Source organism: Meles meles, chromosome 11 (genome assembly GCF_922984935.1).
Source record: "Meles meles chromosome 11, mMelMel3.1 paternal haplotype, whole genome shotgun sequence".
Lineage (NCBI taxonomy): Eukaryota > Metazoa > Chordata > Mammalia > Carnivora > Mustelidae > Meles > Meles meles.
In genome coordinates, this window is record NC_060076.1 from 69,801,756 (window position 1) to 69,813,999 (window position 12,244).

The 12,244-nt window shown below is 46.7% G+C and overlaps 1 protein-coding gene across 2 annotated transcripts in view; it reads right to left on the minus strand.

Annotated features, from left to right (window-relative positions):
• NTRK2 (neurotrophic receptor tyrosine kinase 2) overlaps nucleotides 1-12,244 on the minus strand; it is a 324,463-nt gene that overhangs the window by 59,476 nt on the left and 252,743 nt on the right. For both annotated transcript variants that reach the window (XM_046023046.1, XM_046023045.1), the window contains 2 exons: nucleotides 9,861-10,033; nucleotides 5,197-5,431 (listed from right to left, as the gene is read on the minus strand). In XM_046023046.1, coding sequence (XP_045879002.1) covers nucleotides 5,197-5,431; nucleotides 9,861-10,033 — 408 coding nt within the window. The remainder of the gene's footprint in view (nucleotides 1-5,196; nucleotides 5,432-9,860; nucleotides 10,034-12,244) is intronic.

A 12,244-nucleotide genomic window follows, 5' to 3' on the forward strand; every position in this document is an offset into this window, starting at 1 on the left:
GACATAGCATAATGTATAAACTTGTTGAATCACTCTGTTGTGCTGCTTATTATATGAAGTGTGGAGGCATCAAGGGTTTGTGAGCAATTACTGGACTTGGAGGAAGTCAGGGAAGGATTGAAACAGGAACTTCCTCCTAAGAATTAGCAGGCATTCACCAGGGATATTCAGTGCCATTCTTCATAGAGGGAATGACATTGGTATTTCACACAATAACCCATAGAACATTTGTGAAATGACTCATGATTAAGCTATCAATCTACCAGTCTATTTATCAACTGATCTATCTAGAAGTGCTGATATTACATTAAAGAAGTCCATAAAAAATAAACACATTATTTTCAATACCAAGGTATGAAGAGTTAACTCTTGATTGTTTCTCATGTGTTTGTCTGGTTCTTAATTTACATAAGTCTTCCCATCGTCTCTGTGCGGAGGACTTTACTTTCCAGTTGGTACTAAAGTTCAAATCAGTTCTTCTTGTTGGTTGTTACAACAGCTGATTTCAGTATCATCCATTTTCTTCTCTCTCTGCAGTAAATAAGCTGGTGTTGAGCAATCAAAGATGATTTCTTTGTGAGAAATCTAAAGTGAGACCATTACCGCTGGTCTCACTTTAATACCTTAGGGCTCTGACCATGGCTTTGCTTAGCCAAGGTATACTTATTTGCTTTTCTAAATGTCCACCATAAATCAATTTGCCTATTCTGCTTCCTTGTTTTTTCTCCTTAAGTGGAAGATGAATTAAAGGACAGGGTTTCTTACCACTTCAGTATGAAACTAAAGACCAAAGGGGAACGGGATTTAAAAGCTAGGACTGCAAATCTTAGAGATCTTCAGATCTCTCCTCACCAACAGATCTCATTCATTTTAAGCACACATTGGACCCAAACAGTGAAAACCACCAAAGTGCACGTGGGCATCCACTGTGGTCCAGTCTTGGCCAAGCAGACTGAGATCCTAGGTCTCCGACAGGCAGAATGTGACAGAAATCTGGTTCAGATGTTTCTAAAATGCTAGGTTTTGCCAGTGGAGGGAAGCAATAAAAGCTAACGAAAAGACTGGTACTGCAGAGCTGCTAATTAAAACAATTCAGAGGACATAAATGCTAGAGTAATTCTGAACCCACCATATCAGCCTGGTTTCAATGCAAATGGACTGTTCCGATTTCTCCCTTCATTGGGAGGATATAATTAGTTCAGCTGCAACAGGGTGGAAGCCTTAAGGCAGCCGTTTTCTGGTTCTTCCAGCTCCCCCATGATGGAGGAACAGCTGCCACATGCCCCTCCTGCCACGGACTGCATGGAGCTGTGGCCACCCCACAAGGCTGCCCGTAAGGCACCGTGAGCAGAAGGTTCCTCTTTCCAGTGGGACTGGCTCTTGCTTAAAGATAAGGGACATATTACTCCTCAACCTAGCTGACTCCAGGACCGAGCACCATCCTTCCAGATTCAAGAGCCTTGGCTGACAAAATAATCCTCCCGCACTGCTGTGGCGGAAGAGATTTTTAACATTGGTGATGACAGCCTGCACCAGCTACAGCAAACAGCTCCTCACCCTGGGCTCTGACACAGGCTTCTGGAGAGGATAGGAGAATAGTGAAGGAAAGACATTCTTAAGGTGCTGGCACATGAGAAACCGAAGCTCTGAAGAAGGCACATTCACCTGCTCCAGTGAGAGGATGAAAAGACACTGTGACGGGAAGGGGATGAATGCAGAGCTCAGAGGTGATCCAACAGGTCAGTAACTAATGGGAAAGCGAGAACAGTCTGGGAAACAGCCACTGAAAGTTGGCCCTGTAGTTCACGTGCAGAATCGGCGGCAGCTTCTGCTTGTCCTTTGCACAAACCCAAGAGAATGGAGCCCGCTGATTTGCTTTGGATATTTTTCATAAGCAAAAATATTCTCTAAATGGCTTCTATGATAATCAGTAGTTTCATGGAACCAAAAGGTGAACTATCATTTGTTTTTCTAGGTTACTATCAAATTTTCTGGTTTTCGTATCCGTCACCCACTTTCCTACCCCCTCCTGACCACCTCTCCCATAGCAGAGGCCAAGGTAAAGCTGGTTCTTCTTCCTCATCCTTGGTGGGAGCAACAAATTAGCCAAGTGAACATACAGATCCCCCAGCTGCCACTGAGTACTCATCCTGGTGGGAGAGGAGTGGGGGATGGGGAAACAGGAAGCATTATTTCCTCCAATCAATTCAGAAAAAAGTACTTTGGGAAATGTCACCTGAGTGGTGAGCTTTCCTTTTAATAAACGATAATAAGATAAAGTAGATAACAAATGACAGTACTTTCATAATATATAAATAATCTAGACTAACTTCTTACATTCGTAGTAATGGTCACTATTTAGCGAGTATTGTCCTTTTTAGACTTTTCTTTTAGACATGAGATATAATTCATATATCTTAGAGTTTTAGACTTTTTTTTAAAGACAGGAGATACAATTTATACACAATAATATTTACCTTTCAGTGGTATTTAGCACATTTATCAATATACTAAATAACCACCACCACTATATACTTCTAGAACATTCTCATCACCCCAAAAAGAAACTCCATATCCAGCAGCAATCACTCCTCTTTCTCCATCCTCCCAGCCACTGGCAACCACTCTCTGTTTCCATGGATTGGCCTGTTTTGGACATTTCATATACTTGGAATCACATATGTGATCTTTTGAGGCCTGCTTCTTTCGTTTACCATAAAGGTTGCATTAGGGTCCTCTGTGTTGTGGCATGTGCCAGGACTTCATTCCTTCTTACTGGTGAACAATAATAGCCCATTGTATGGATCACCATGTCTCATTAATCCATTCACCAGTTGATGGACACTCAAGTCATTCCCAATTTTTAGGTAAATTTATGAATGATGCTGCTATGAACATTCGTGTACAAGTTTTTGTGTGCAAATATGATCTCTGTTCTCTTAGGTAATATACTTAGGAGTCGAATCACTGAGTTATATGATGAGTCTGTGTTGTACATTTGGAGAAACTGCCAAACCATTTGCCAAAGCAGCTGCACCATTTTGCATCCCTACCAGCAGTGCCTGAGGGCTCCAATTGCCCCACATTCCCATCAACATTTGCTGTTGTCCATCTCTATTACAGCTTCCCAGTGAGTGTGAAGTGCTCTCTTGATGGGGCTTTGGTTTACATTTCTCCAGTGACTACGGATGTTGAGCATCTTTTCATGTGCTTATTGGTCATTGGTATATCTCCTTTGGAGACACCTCTACTTAGAAATTTTGCCTATTTTTTAATCAGGTGATTTATCTTCTTACTGTTGAGCATTTCTATCTTGCTCCTCTGATTTACTTTTTCTAGAGATTATAGGAAAGGACATTGGACCCCACCTGGCTCAGTTGTGGCTTTGGGAATGAAACATGATGTCATCCACTTGGATCATGAGAAGGTTGAAAACTCTTATTGAGTACCTATTTTGTGCCAAGAATTCTAAGACCTTTATTAACTTACTGCTAAAGAGGAAGCTCTTGCACTGGCCATATGTTTCTCCTTTCAATGCTTATCAAGATCAGCAAAGCTTTTCTTTAAGGAAAGACTCATGTGGTTCTTCATCTCTTGAGACAGGGAAACGTCCCCACCCCCACCTCCCAGCAAAGGAATAGAGCTAATGGTGGAGATGCCTCTGTCAGTAGATAGTCTCCTGCCATATTTTAGCTGTCCGGAATAGACTAGTCATCGTTAGACTCAGGACAAGGGCTTTGAAGCTCCATTTTGAACATTTGAAATTAAGACCATACTCGAGTTTTCTACAGACACACCCAAGAGAATCTTTTTCAATTTGGTCTCCACTTCTTTTTGTCCCACAGACTGTGGGCAATGTTTCTCATGGTGACAAAGGAAGAAACCCCACAAAAAAATCTACAGAAGAACATTCAGCAAAACCCTGGATTTATTTTCTTAGACTACTTGTAGTGATGTTGACTTAACTAAAATGCAGGGGCATGAGAAATGAGTAAGGCTGCAGAGAGGGGCATAGGAAACAAACAAATTCCTCAAAACTAAACCATAAAGGGAAGAACAAAGGTGAGGAGAGTTATTGTCTCTGCCAGTCCTATCTTACGAAAGCTAGTCAAGTTACATGTTTGACTTTCTTAGGCTACGTACACACAACACATTTATTCCTTTTCCTTCCTATTCTCTTCCTCTGCCCATGAAAATGAAGCAAAACCACAGGAAAACCTTCAATTCACTTTCAATATCGTGACTTCAAGGTTTCCAGAAATGTCCTTTTCCTCTCCTACCCAAATTCCGAGATCTCAGTTAATAAATCTTGCCAAGGGGACCGGTTCCAGGTAACCAGGGGATATGACTTGTTTCTGTAACTCTAGCCTTTAGTGTTTCTAATGGTGGAAGCCCAGACAGCCAGAGGTGGGACTCTCCAGGAGGAGGCAAGACAGAACCTCTTTTACCTCACAAAGAAGGCCACCAGATAATCCACTTCCAACCAAGATGGTTCTGGGTTGGAACTTCCAAGGTCTATGGTGCTATTATTTATGTGAACAAGTTTGTCTTCAGCCACACCCTCAAACAAAGGCTCCAGGCAGAATTTCACAGAATAAAATATAAACTTCAAAATCCTCGAATATAAACTTCAAGCCCTCGGGCTTCCCTGGCAGAACGCTCATGCTGAGGGCTTTTCTCTTGGAGATATCACACACCAGTCTGAAGAACTATGGAAAGAGCAGGATGAGTTTTATATGGTGCATTGTGTTCCCCAAAATTTGTGCATGGAAGCCTTAACCCACAGTATCTCACACAATAGTTGTATTTGGAGATAAGGTCTTCAAAGACGTGACTAAATAAAAACGAGGCTGTGGTAGACCTTCATCCAATCTGGCTGCTGTCCTTATAAGACAAGAGAATTTACATAGAGAGAGACACCAGGGATGTGCACACAGCAACAAGACCATGTGATCAACAAGACCATGTGAGCATGCGGAGAAAGGCATCGTCTACAAGCCAAGAAGAGACGCCTTTGGAGAAAGCAACCCTGCCATCACCTTGACCTTGGACTTTTAGCCTTCCGAGAGAAAATAAATGCCTATTATTTAAATCCCTTAGTCTGCGGTATTTTGTTTTGACAGCCCCAGCAAATGAATACGAGGGACTCCCAGGGAAAGAGGGTCCTGGGGACTCCTGGTGGGCGCAGCTACTCACCCTGTAGTAGTCAGTGCTGTACACGTCCCGGGACATCCCGAAATCCCCAATTTTCACCAGGAGGTTCTCGCCGACCAGGCAGTTGCGGGTGGCCAGATCTCGGTGCACGAAGTGCTGGGACGCCAGGTAGACCATGCCTGCGGCTATCTGCTGGGCGATGTGCAGCATCTGGGACTGCGTCAGCTCCGTCGGCGGGTTGCCTTCGGCCATCAGCACAGCATCAGGCCCGTGGGCCCTGTGGAGGGCACAGAAGTGTTGCTGAAGCTCCAGCACTTTCCTCCAAGAGTGCTGTCTCCCAGCAGCGGCTAGGGCCCAAGGGCAGCCTGACTTAGCAAAAGAGCAGGGGTGGGGGGGAGATGCTTCACCCACAGATGTACCCCTAAAGCTTCAATTTCCTGGAAATCTAGAATTCTCAGGACCACGTGGGTCTGCATGGTACCCTCCTCGATACACACACACACACACACACACACACACACACACACACACATACACAGGTCTGATTTGGGGGGCCCTGGAGCTAGTCTGGGGCCAGGCACTGGCCAGAGCCCTGACCCTGAGAGGCAGTGGTACAAAAAACCTGAACAAAAATAAAAATAAACCAAAACCAAAACTAAAACACAGGAGGAGAGTTTGGCTTTCTTGGAGTGATGGGTCACCATGTCCCAGTGGGAGTCCCAGCCGTCCCCTCCTAGCTACAAGCTGCAGCTGGAACACCCTCCCCACCTCCACTGACCTGGGCCAATGCCTTCAGGGTGCCCCACCGGGGCCAGAGTTTCTAAGCTGCCCTGGTCTCCCTCAAGCCCACCTGAGCAGAATCCCAGGGCACCCTCTGCCTGGACATTCATTTGCTGTGAAAAATGCCCACCCCTCCCCCCACCTCCAACTCCACCTGTGCACTGGCCGCCACATGGAGAGTTCTAGAATCACAACACATTGATTCTTTTACTGGGCCAAGTTTTATTTTTTATACTATGGCGGGGTGGGGGGAGTATGGTATTTTATATCTTCTTTTTCTTCTATCTTGTGCACTTGGCCTTTCCCTAGCCCTGTGATGACTTAGGGCATTTCCACACCGGCATATGCTTCAAGGAGGGGGTACCCCAGTACCAGGATGTGCCCTCAGCCCCACCCTGTCCCCTCTCGGGAATCCTGCCAAGACTGGTGTCACCGGCCCCTGATGGCCTGAGGGGTGCTGCAGAGCAAAGAATAAAAAGCCGCGGTGGAGTGGTCAAAGGGCTGCTCCACCCAAAGGCAAATAAGGGAGAAGATTTCCTTCAGGACAGCTGGAAGCACTCAAAATCAATACGGAAGATTTTGAATGGATTTTGAAGTAGATGATCCCACCTGCAGGGGTGCGAAGCTGTAGGAGTATTTGAAAAAAGGAAAGGGTTGGAGTTGTCCCAGAACACCCTGCTCCTTCTGCTTCTCCCCACGCTGGCCAGCCCCACCTCAGTTGGCCCATTTCCCGCTGCAGGTGTATGCCCCTTCTTCCTGGCTACAGCCCCCAGCGATGTGCCCCTTGCTGGATTTCCAAATCCATCATTCTTGTATTCTCAGAGAAAAAACACTGGACAAGGAGGAGGGGAGTTTTCTGCCATCAGGATCTAGGAAAGAATTTTTAACTTGTCCAGTCTGTGATTTCCCCGTCAGTCAAACAGACAGAGGGATGTTAGGCTAGGTGATTGTGTAGGTTCCTTGTATCGCTAAATATCTGGATTGAACCATTCCCAGGGAGGAGCTTCCTGTTTTTGTGCCAGGAAGTCCCAGCACAGTTCACCTCTATAAAGTATGGGTACCCACTGCACCCTCCTAAGCTCTCTTATGGGAGTAGTAACCAAGACTCGGCATGAACAGAACTTTGTAGCCTTTCATGGAAAGCCAGCATTAAGGATTGCTCAAAGGTTGTTCTTCCCAGCACCAAGTGGGCAGAGGAAGAGGGGAACGTCTTCACTGATCACAGGAGACAAAACCCTCACTGTGACTTCAACACCAGCAGAGAGACCTAGAAGAACACATAAACTGGGAGAAATCCTGACACATCCAGAGGATCTAGGCCAGGATGGAATCTTCATAGATTCAAATCAAATCTGGCTCACTTGCCAGAACCTTATGTCAGCCCCAGGAATCTGGACCCTTCTAAGAATCTATGCATTGCAAAGACTCCAGAGAAGAGGAGAAGTCTTAGGGCAGGTTCCTGCATTATAAACCAGTTGTCTCCTCTGCTTGCTTTTAAGTATTTGAACAAGACTCCTTTTAACGGGAGAAGCCTTTGAGCAGAATGTCCTGCTGTAAAAAGAGGGCAGGCAATTCTTCTAAACAAGTTCTCAAGAGGAGTATAAATAAAGTTAACACAAAAGCCCTCTGCTTCATTCTCCAGGTTACCCTGAAGCTCCTGGAAATAAAAACATATTTTTACCTCTTCTGGACGAACATGCCTTAAAAGGGGAAAAGTGCCATTAGCACCCTGGCTGGGGGAGCAGGAGGGTTCAGTGGGCTTCTAATGAGGCAGGCTGTTCATCTTTCCTTGGCTTATTCTCTCCAAGTGTGGGTTACAGTGGGCACTTAGCCACACGGTCCGGCTCTGAATTCCACAGCATGCTACTTTCCTTCTGATTTTTTTTCACCAGCTACCTCTAGAGGAAGCAATGCCTGCTTAAAGCTCTGGGCTTTGCAGCCAGGGGTTGTGGGTTTGAATCTCAACTCTATTACTCAGGTGTTTTTTTTTTTTTTTTCTTAACCATAAAATAGAAATGATTATAATAATAATTTATTAAGTTTATACAAGTTAAACCATTTAAACGCTCAATAACATTAGATGCTGTTGCTTGCAAACTTGTTGGAAGGATTCTGGGAGAGATTCTAGAGGAAAAACTGGCATCTCTTTGCAAGCAAGAACTATCGTGTTTCTCCTCATTTCCCAGCCACCCTAGCACAAGGTGTTGGTGTTTGATGTATGGCTTTGGGATGAATAAGAAAGGGTGAGAGGACACTGTAGACATCTGCCTTTATAGGGCAGAGCCAGTGACACATGGGGACATGGTCATCGCGTTTAGGGGCTGGGTTCCCTTCCAGAAATGGAGGATAGACTGTAGTTCACAGTGCATTATTATGCCTGAGAACCTGCTTCTTGGCATTGAAAATCTCTTGTTACCAGAGTTCAGCAGATTCTGAAATCAAGCGGGAGAGATTTCTAGTAACTCCATGCCTTGTGCAAGACGCCCAGGGAGAATCAGGTGCCTGTTCCTTCTGGAAGCAGGAAGGAGAGCAAGGGAGAGATTGGCTGAGCCAAAAGTGAAAGGATCAACACACACACACGCGCGCGCGTGCTCTCACTTACACACATGCTCACACATACACATACTTGCTCACATGCACAAACGCAGTAGGAGATCTCAGAAGCATTTAGTCGCATCTAGCTGAATACGTTTGGTGTCTTATGCTCTGTTTTTGGAAAGCACCATTTTTAATTAGAGAAGTAGCCTAGAACATGGGAACAAGGAGAAAATACTTCTATGAACACCTAGACCTCCACCAACAGTAGCTTCTTCTCCTCCTTTCACATGAGATTTGAAAGACAAAACTTGTCATCATTCCCTCTGCTCTCACCTGCAAGGAAAAGTGCTGACACTGAGTAGCACATCAGGATGACCGACTCCGAGAGCCAAGAGTTGGCCACAGATTCCTAGTGTCACTGGTAGTCCCTCCCCCAACACCATCATAAGCAAGGCCGAGAAGGGGCACCCATGCCAGTAAAGGACAACTAAATTACATGGGTATTCATGAGCCTCGTAAAAGTGACCCAGAGGGTACAAACTGCACAATGACATTTCTAAGCACAGCACTACGCAGCCCCCCTCCACCATTCTCTCAGTGACAGACTTATTAAACTTCACAGTTTCTGAATTTCCCAGAGGCTGTCTGGTGCCCATTCCTGCAGAAAGCCCCTTCCAGGACCCCCAGGTACTGGAGGAGGACAGAGAGATCTAGATGTCACTGTAACAGAGGTCTAACATCCTCAGGATTGCAGATCCTTCAACCATGTGGCTGTAGGGACAATATCTGTTGATGGTCTATTATCACAATCATCCTGACACTAGTCCTTGATGTGGATAGTATTACACCCCTTTCACAGTTAAGAAAACTGAGGCCGACATCTTTCCTGTTTCTCCTCAATTATGCTACCTGCCAAGACACCACAGGCTGAGAGGCAGCCATGTTTGAAAGAACACAGCATGTTCGAGCCAGAGATGACATACAGGGGGTCCTGCTCAGGCCCACCTGGGAGTTGAGGCAACTGGAGACCCACCCAAAAGGACATGGCTGCTGATATAGACGAGGAAGGAAAATGCAGTCTCCCAGCCCACACTTCTGGGACCATGTGTTCTTCGTGCTTGTAAATGGGCAACTTCCGTTTGTACCTCTGCTCAAGGCAACTAAAGGCCTTCCCCAAAGAGTAAGTCAGTTCATTTCTCCTGTCCCTCATTTCTCCTATGTCCTCCGTTCCTTTCTCTGTAGAACGTGTTGGTGTTGTCACCAGAGAATGTTCCAGGGGCACCCCTGGCCCTTCTCAGGAGCTCCCTGTCCTCTCCCTCAGACTGTCTGAACATGGAGGCCTGCTCTCTCCTCCAGTCCCCTGCTGAGACCTCCCCCCCATGCCCTACCTGAGGAACTTGTTGAGGTCCCCGTGCTTCATGTACTCGAAGACCATGATAAGCGGGTCGCCCTCCACGCAGACACCATAGAACTTGACGATGTGCTCGTGCTGGAGGTTGGTCAGCAGCTCCGCCTCACGGTGGAAGTCCTTGCGCGCATTGTCACTGGCGTCCTTCAGCGTCTGGGGACAGGGGTGGGCAGAGAGGGGAGAAAATCAACACACCTCAAACCCAGAACGTCTAAGGGAAGGTTGAATGTGGAAAAGGAATGACTCCAGCGGGCCCTGAGGCTCCTAGATGCGAAGGAAATTCATCTCATTCATTATACAAAAGTTGGGAAATGGCCTTGTTTCCAAGGAAATACTGTCTGCATTAAAAACTGAGGAACAGCCCCTCAGGGGTCTGGAAAGCATTGCAGTTTATGAAGCGCTCGTACAGATGTTTCCTCAGAAGTAACAGACGTGAGTTTTTCAGAGTCTTTGTCCTTTTTATCCTCTTCTCCCCCAATTATTACCACAGATTCTCTTCCATTTTGATATCCGTTAAGCTTTCAAGGATGCCATGTGCTGCTCATTTCTGCTCACGTAACTTTTAAAAAACATATTATGGAACCACTCAGTAGACAGAAGTGCGTAAGGAATCCTCACGTACCCATTTTCCAGCCTCGACTGTGATCATTGTGCCCAGTTTATTATGTAACACTTTCAAAAGCCTTCTCCCCCCTGTGCCCACGCACAATGCCGGCTCAGCAAATGCCCCCATCCAGTCAGTGTCAAGCGGGCCATCACGTTGCCAAGATGAAGATGCCCGGGATCATGCCAGCCAGGCTCTGGTGCCTGTAGTTCTCTTCTCAGAGCGCTCCACCACCGCAGTGTCCTAGGGCAAAGCTGGCATTGGTTGAGGTCACACACCTGTGCTCAGCTCCTGCCCTGGGTTGGTCACAGAGCCAGAGCTGTGGTGGCATCAGGAAGATGGTGACCCAAGTCCTGGCCTCAGATGCTTATGGGCAAAGAGAGAGATATGTCACCTTTATAATTAACTCTAATTCAAGCTTGGAACACACAGCCTCAATGACCTAGCTCGCCTGCATCTCTGTCCAGTTTGATCACTTTTCTTTTTTTTAAAGATTTTATGTATTTTAGAGAGACAGGGGGAGAGCACAGAAGGAGAGGGAGAGGGAGAGGGAGAAGTAGACTCCCCCGCTGAGCAGAGAGCCTGATGTGGGACTTGATCCCAGGATGCTGAGATCATGACCTGAGCCGAAGGAAGACTCTTCACCAGTTGAGCCTCCCAGGCTCCCCAGTCTGATCACATGATATGTTCATTTTCCGGAACAAGTCTCCACAGCTGCCCATATGACATCAGGTCAGGCTTTCCTGTCTCTGCCGGCGTTCATCCCTCTGCCTGGAATCCTCACTCAGTCATGGTCACTGGGGTCAGATGTTGAACAATGACCCCATGAAGGCGTCCACATGCCAACCCCCAGTCCACATGCCAATCCCCAGAATCTATGAATGTTACCTTCCATGGCCGAAGGGACTTTGCAGAGGAGAGTAAGTTAAGGGTCTTGGTGCGGAGAGATTATCTAAGTGGGCTGCAGGTCATTCCACACAAAGGACCTTGGGTGAGAAGCAGGGAGTCAGGAGAGAGCAGATGTAAGGGTAGAAGCAGAGGTCAGACAGAACACAGGTGCTATGCTGCTGGCTTAGAAGAAGGGGCCACAAGCCAAGGACTGCGTGTGGCCTCCAAAACCAGAAAAGGCCAGGAAATGTTTTCTGTCCTAGGGCCTCCGGAAGGAGCCAGTCCTGCTATCACCTTCCCTTTCACTTACTAAAACTGACTTTGGGCATCTGACCGCGAGAACCATGAGACAAACCATTTGTGTTGTTAGCCCCTGAGTTTGTAGTGATTAGTGACAGCAGCCACAGTCAAGGGACAAGGAGAAGGGATGCCTAGAGGACTCTTGCTAGTGAAGGTGGCATGTGAGTGCCTGAGCCTGTTCTCTGGAGACTCATCAGACCTTACCAGTGTTAGATGGCAAATGTGAACATCCCTAAGTCACAAAAAATTGAACCCTGGAGCAGAACGAAAGCACTGCCATCCATCAGAAGTGTAATGAGTTCGAGACTATGCACTACGTCCAGGATCAAAGAACACTGCCAGGCCCCTGGTGGTCCTACTGTAGTTCGCTGCCTTGACTCTGCTCTCCTGGGGGGGGAACACCCCAGACCTGGGAAGCTTCTAGACCTTGGGATGTGCCATAAGTCAAGTGTCTGAGGAAAAGACCCTGGCATGGAAATTAGAAGCCAAGACACTTACTAGGACACACCCTTGCTATTAACACCTGCTGGGAGGGTCTGGGCAGGGCAGACATTGAGCTTCAATGCAGTCTC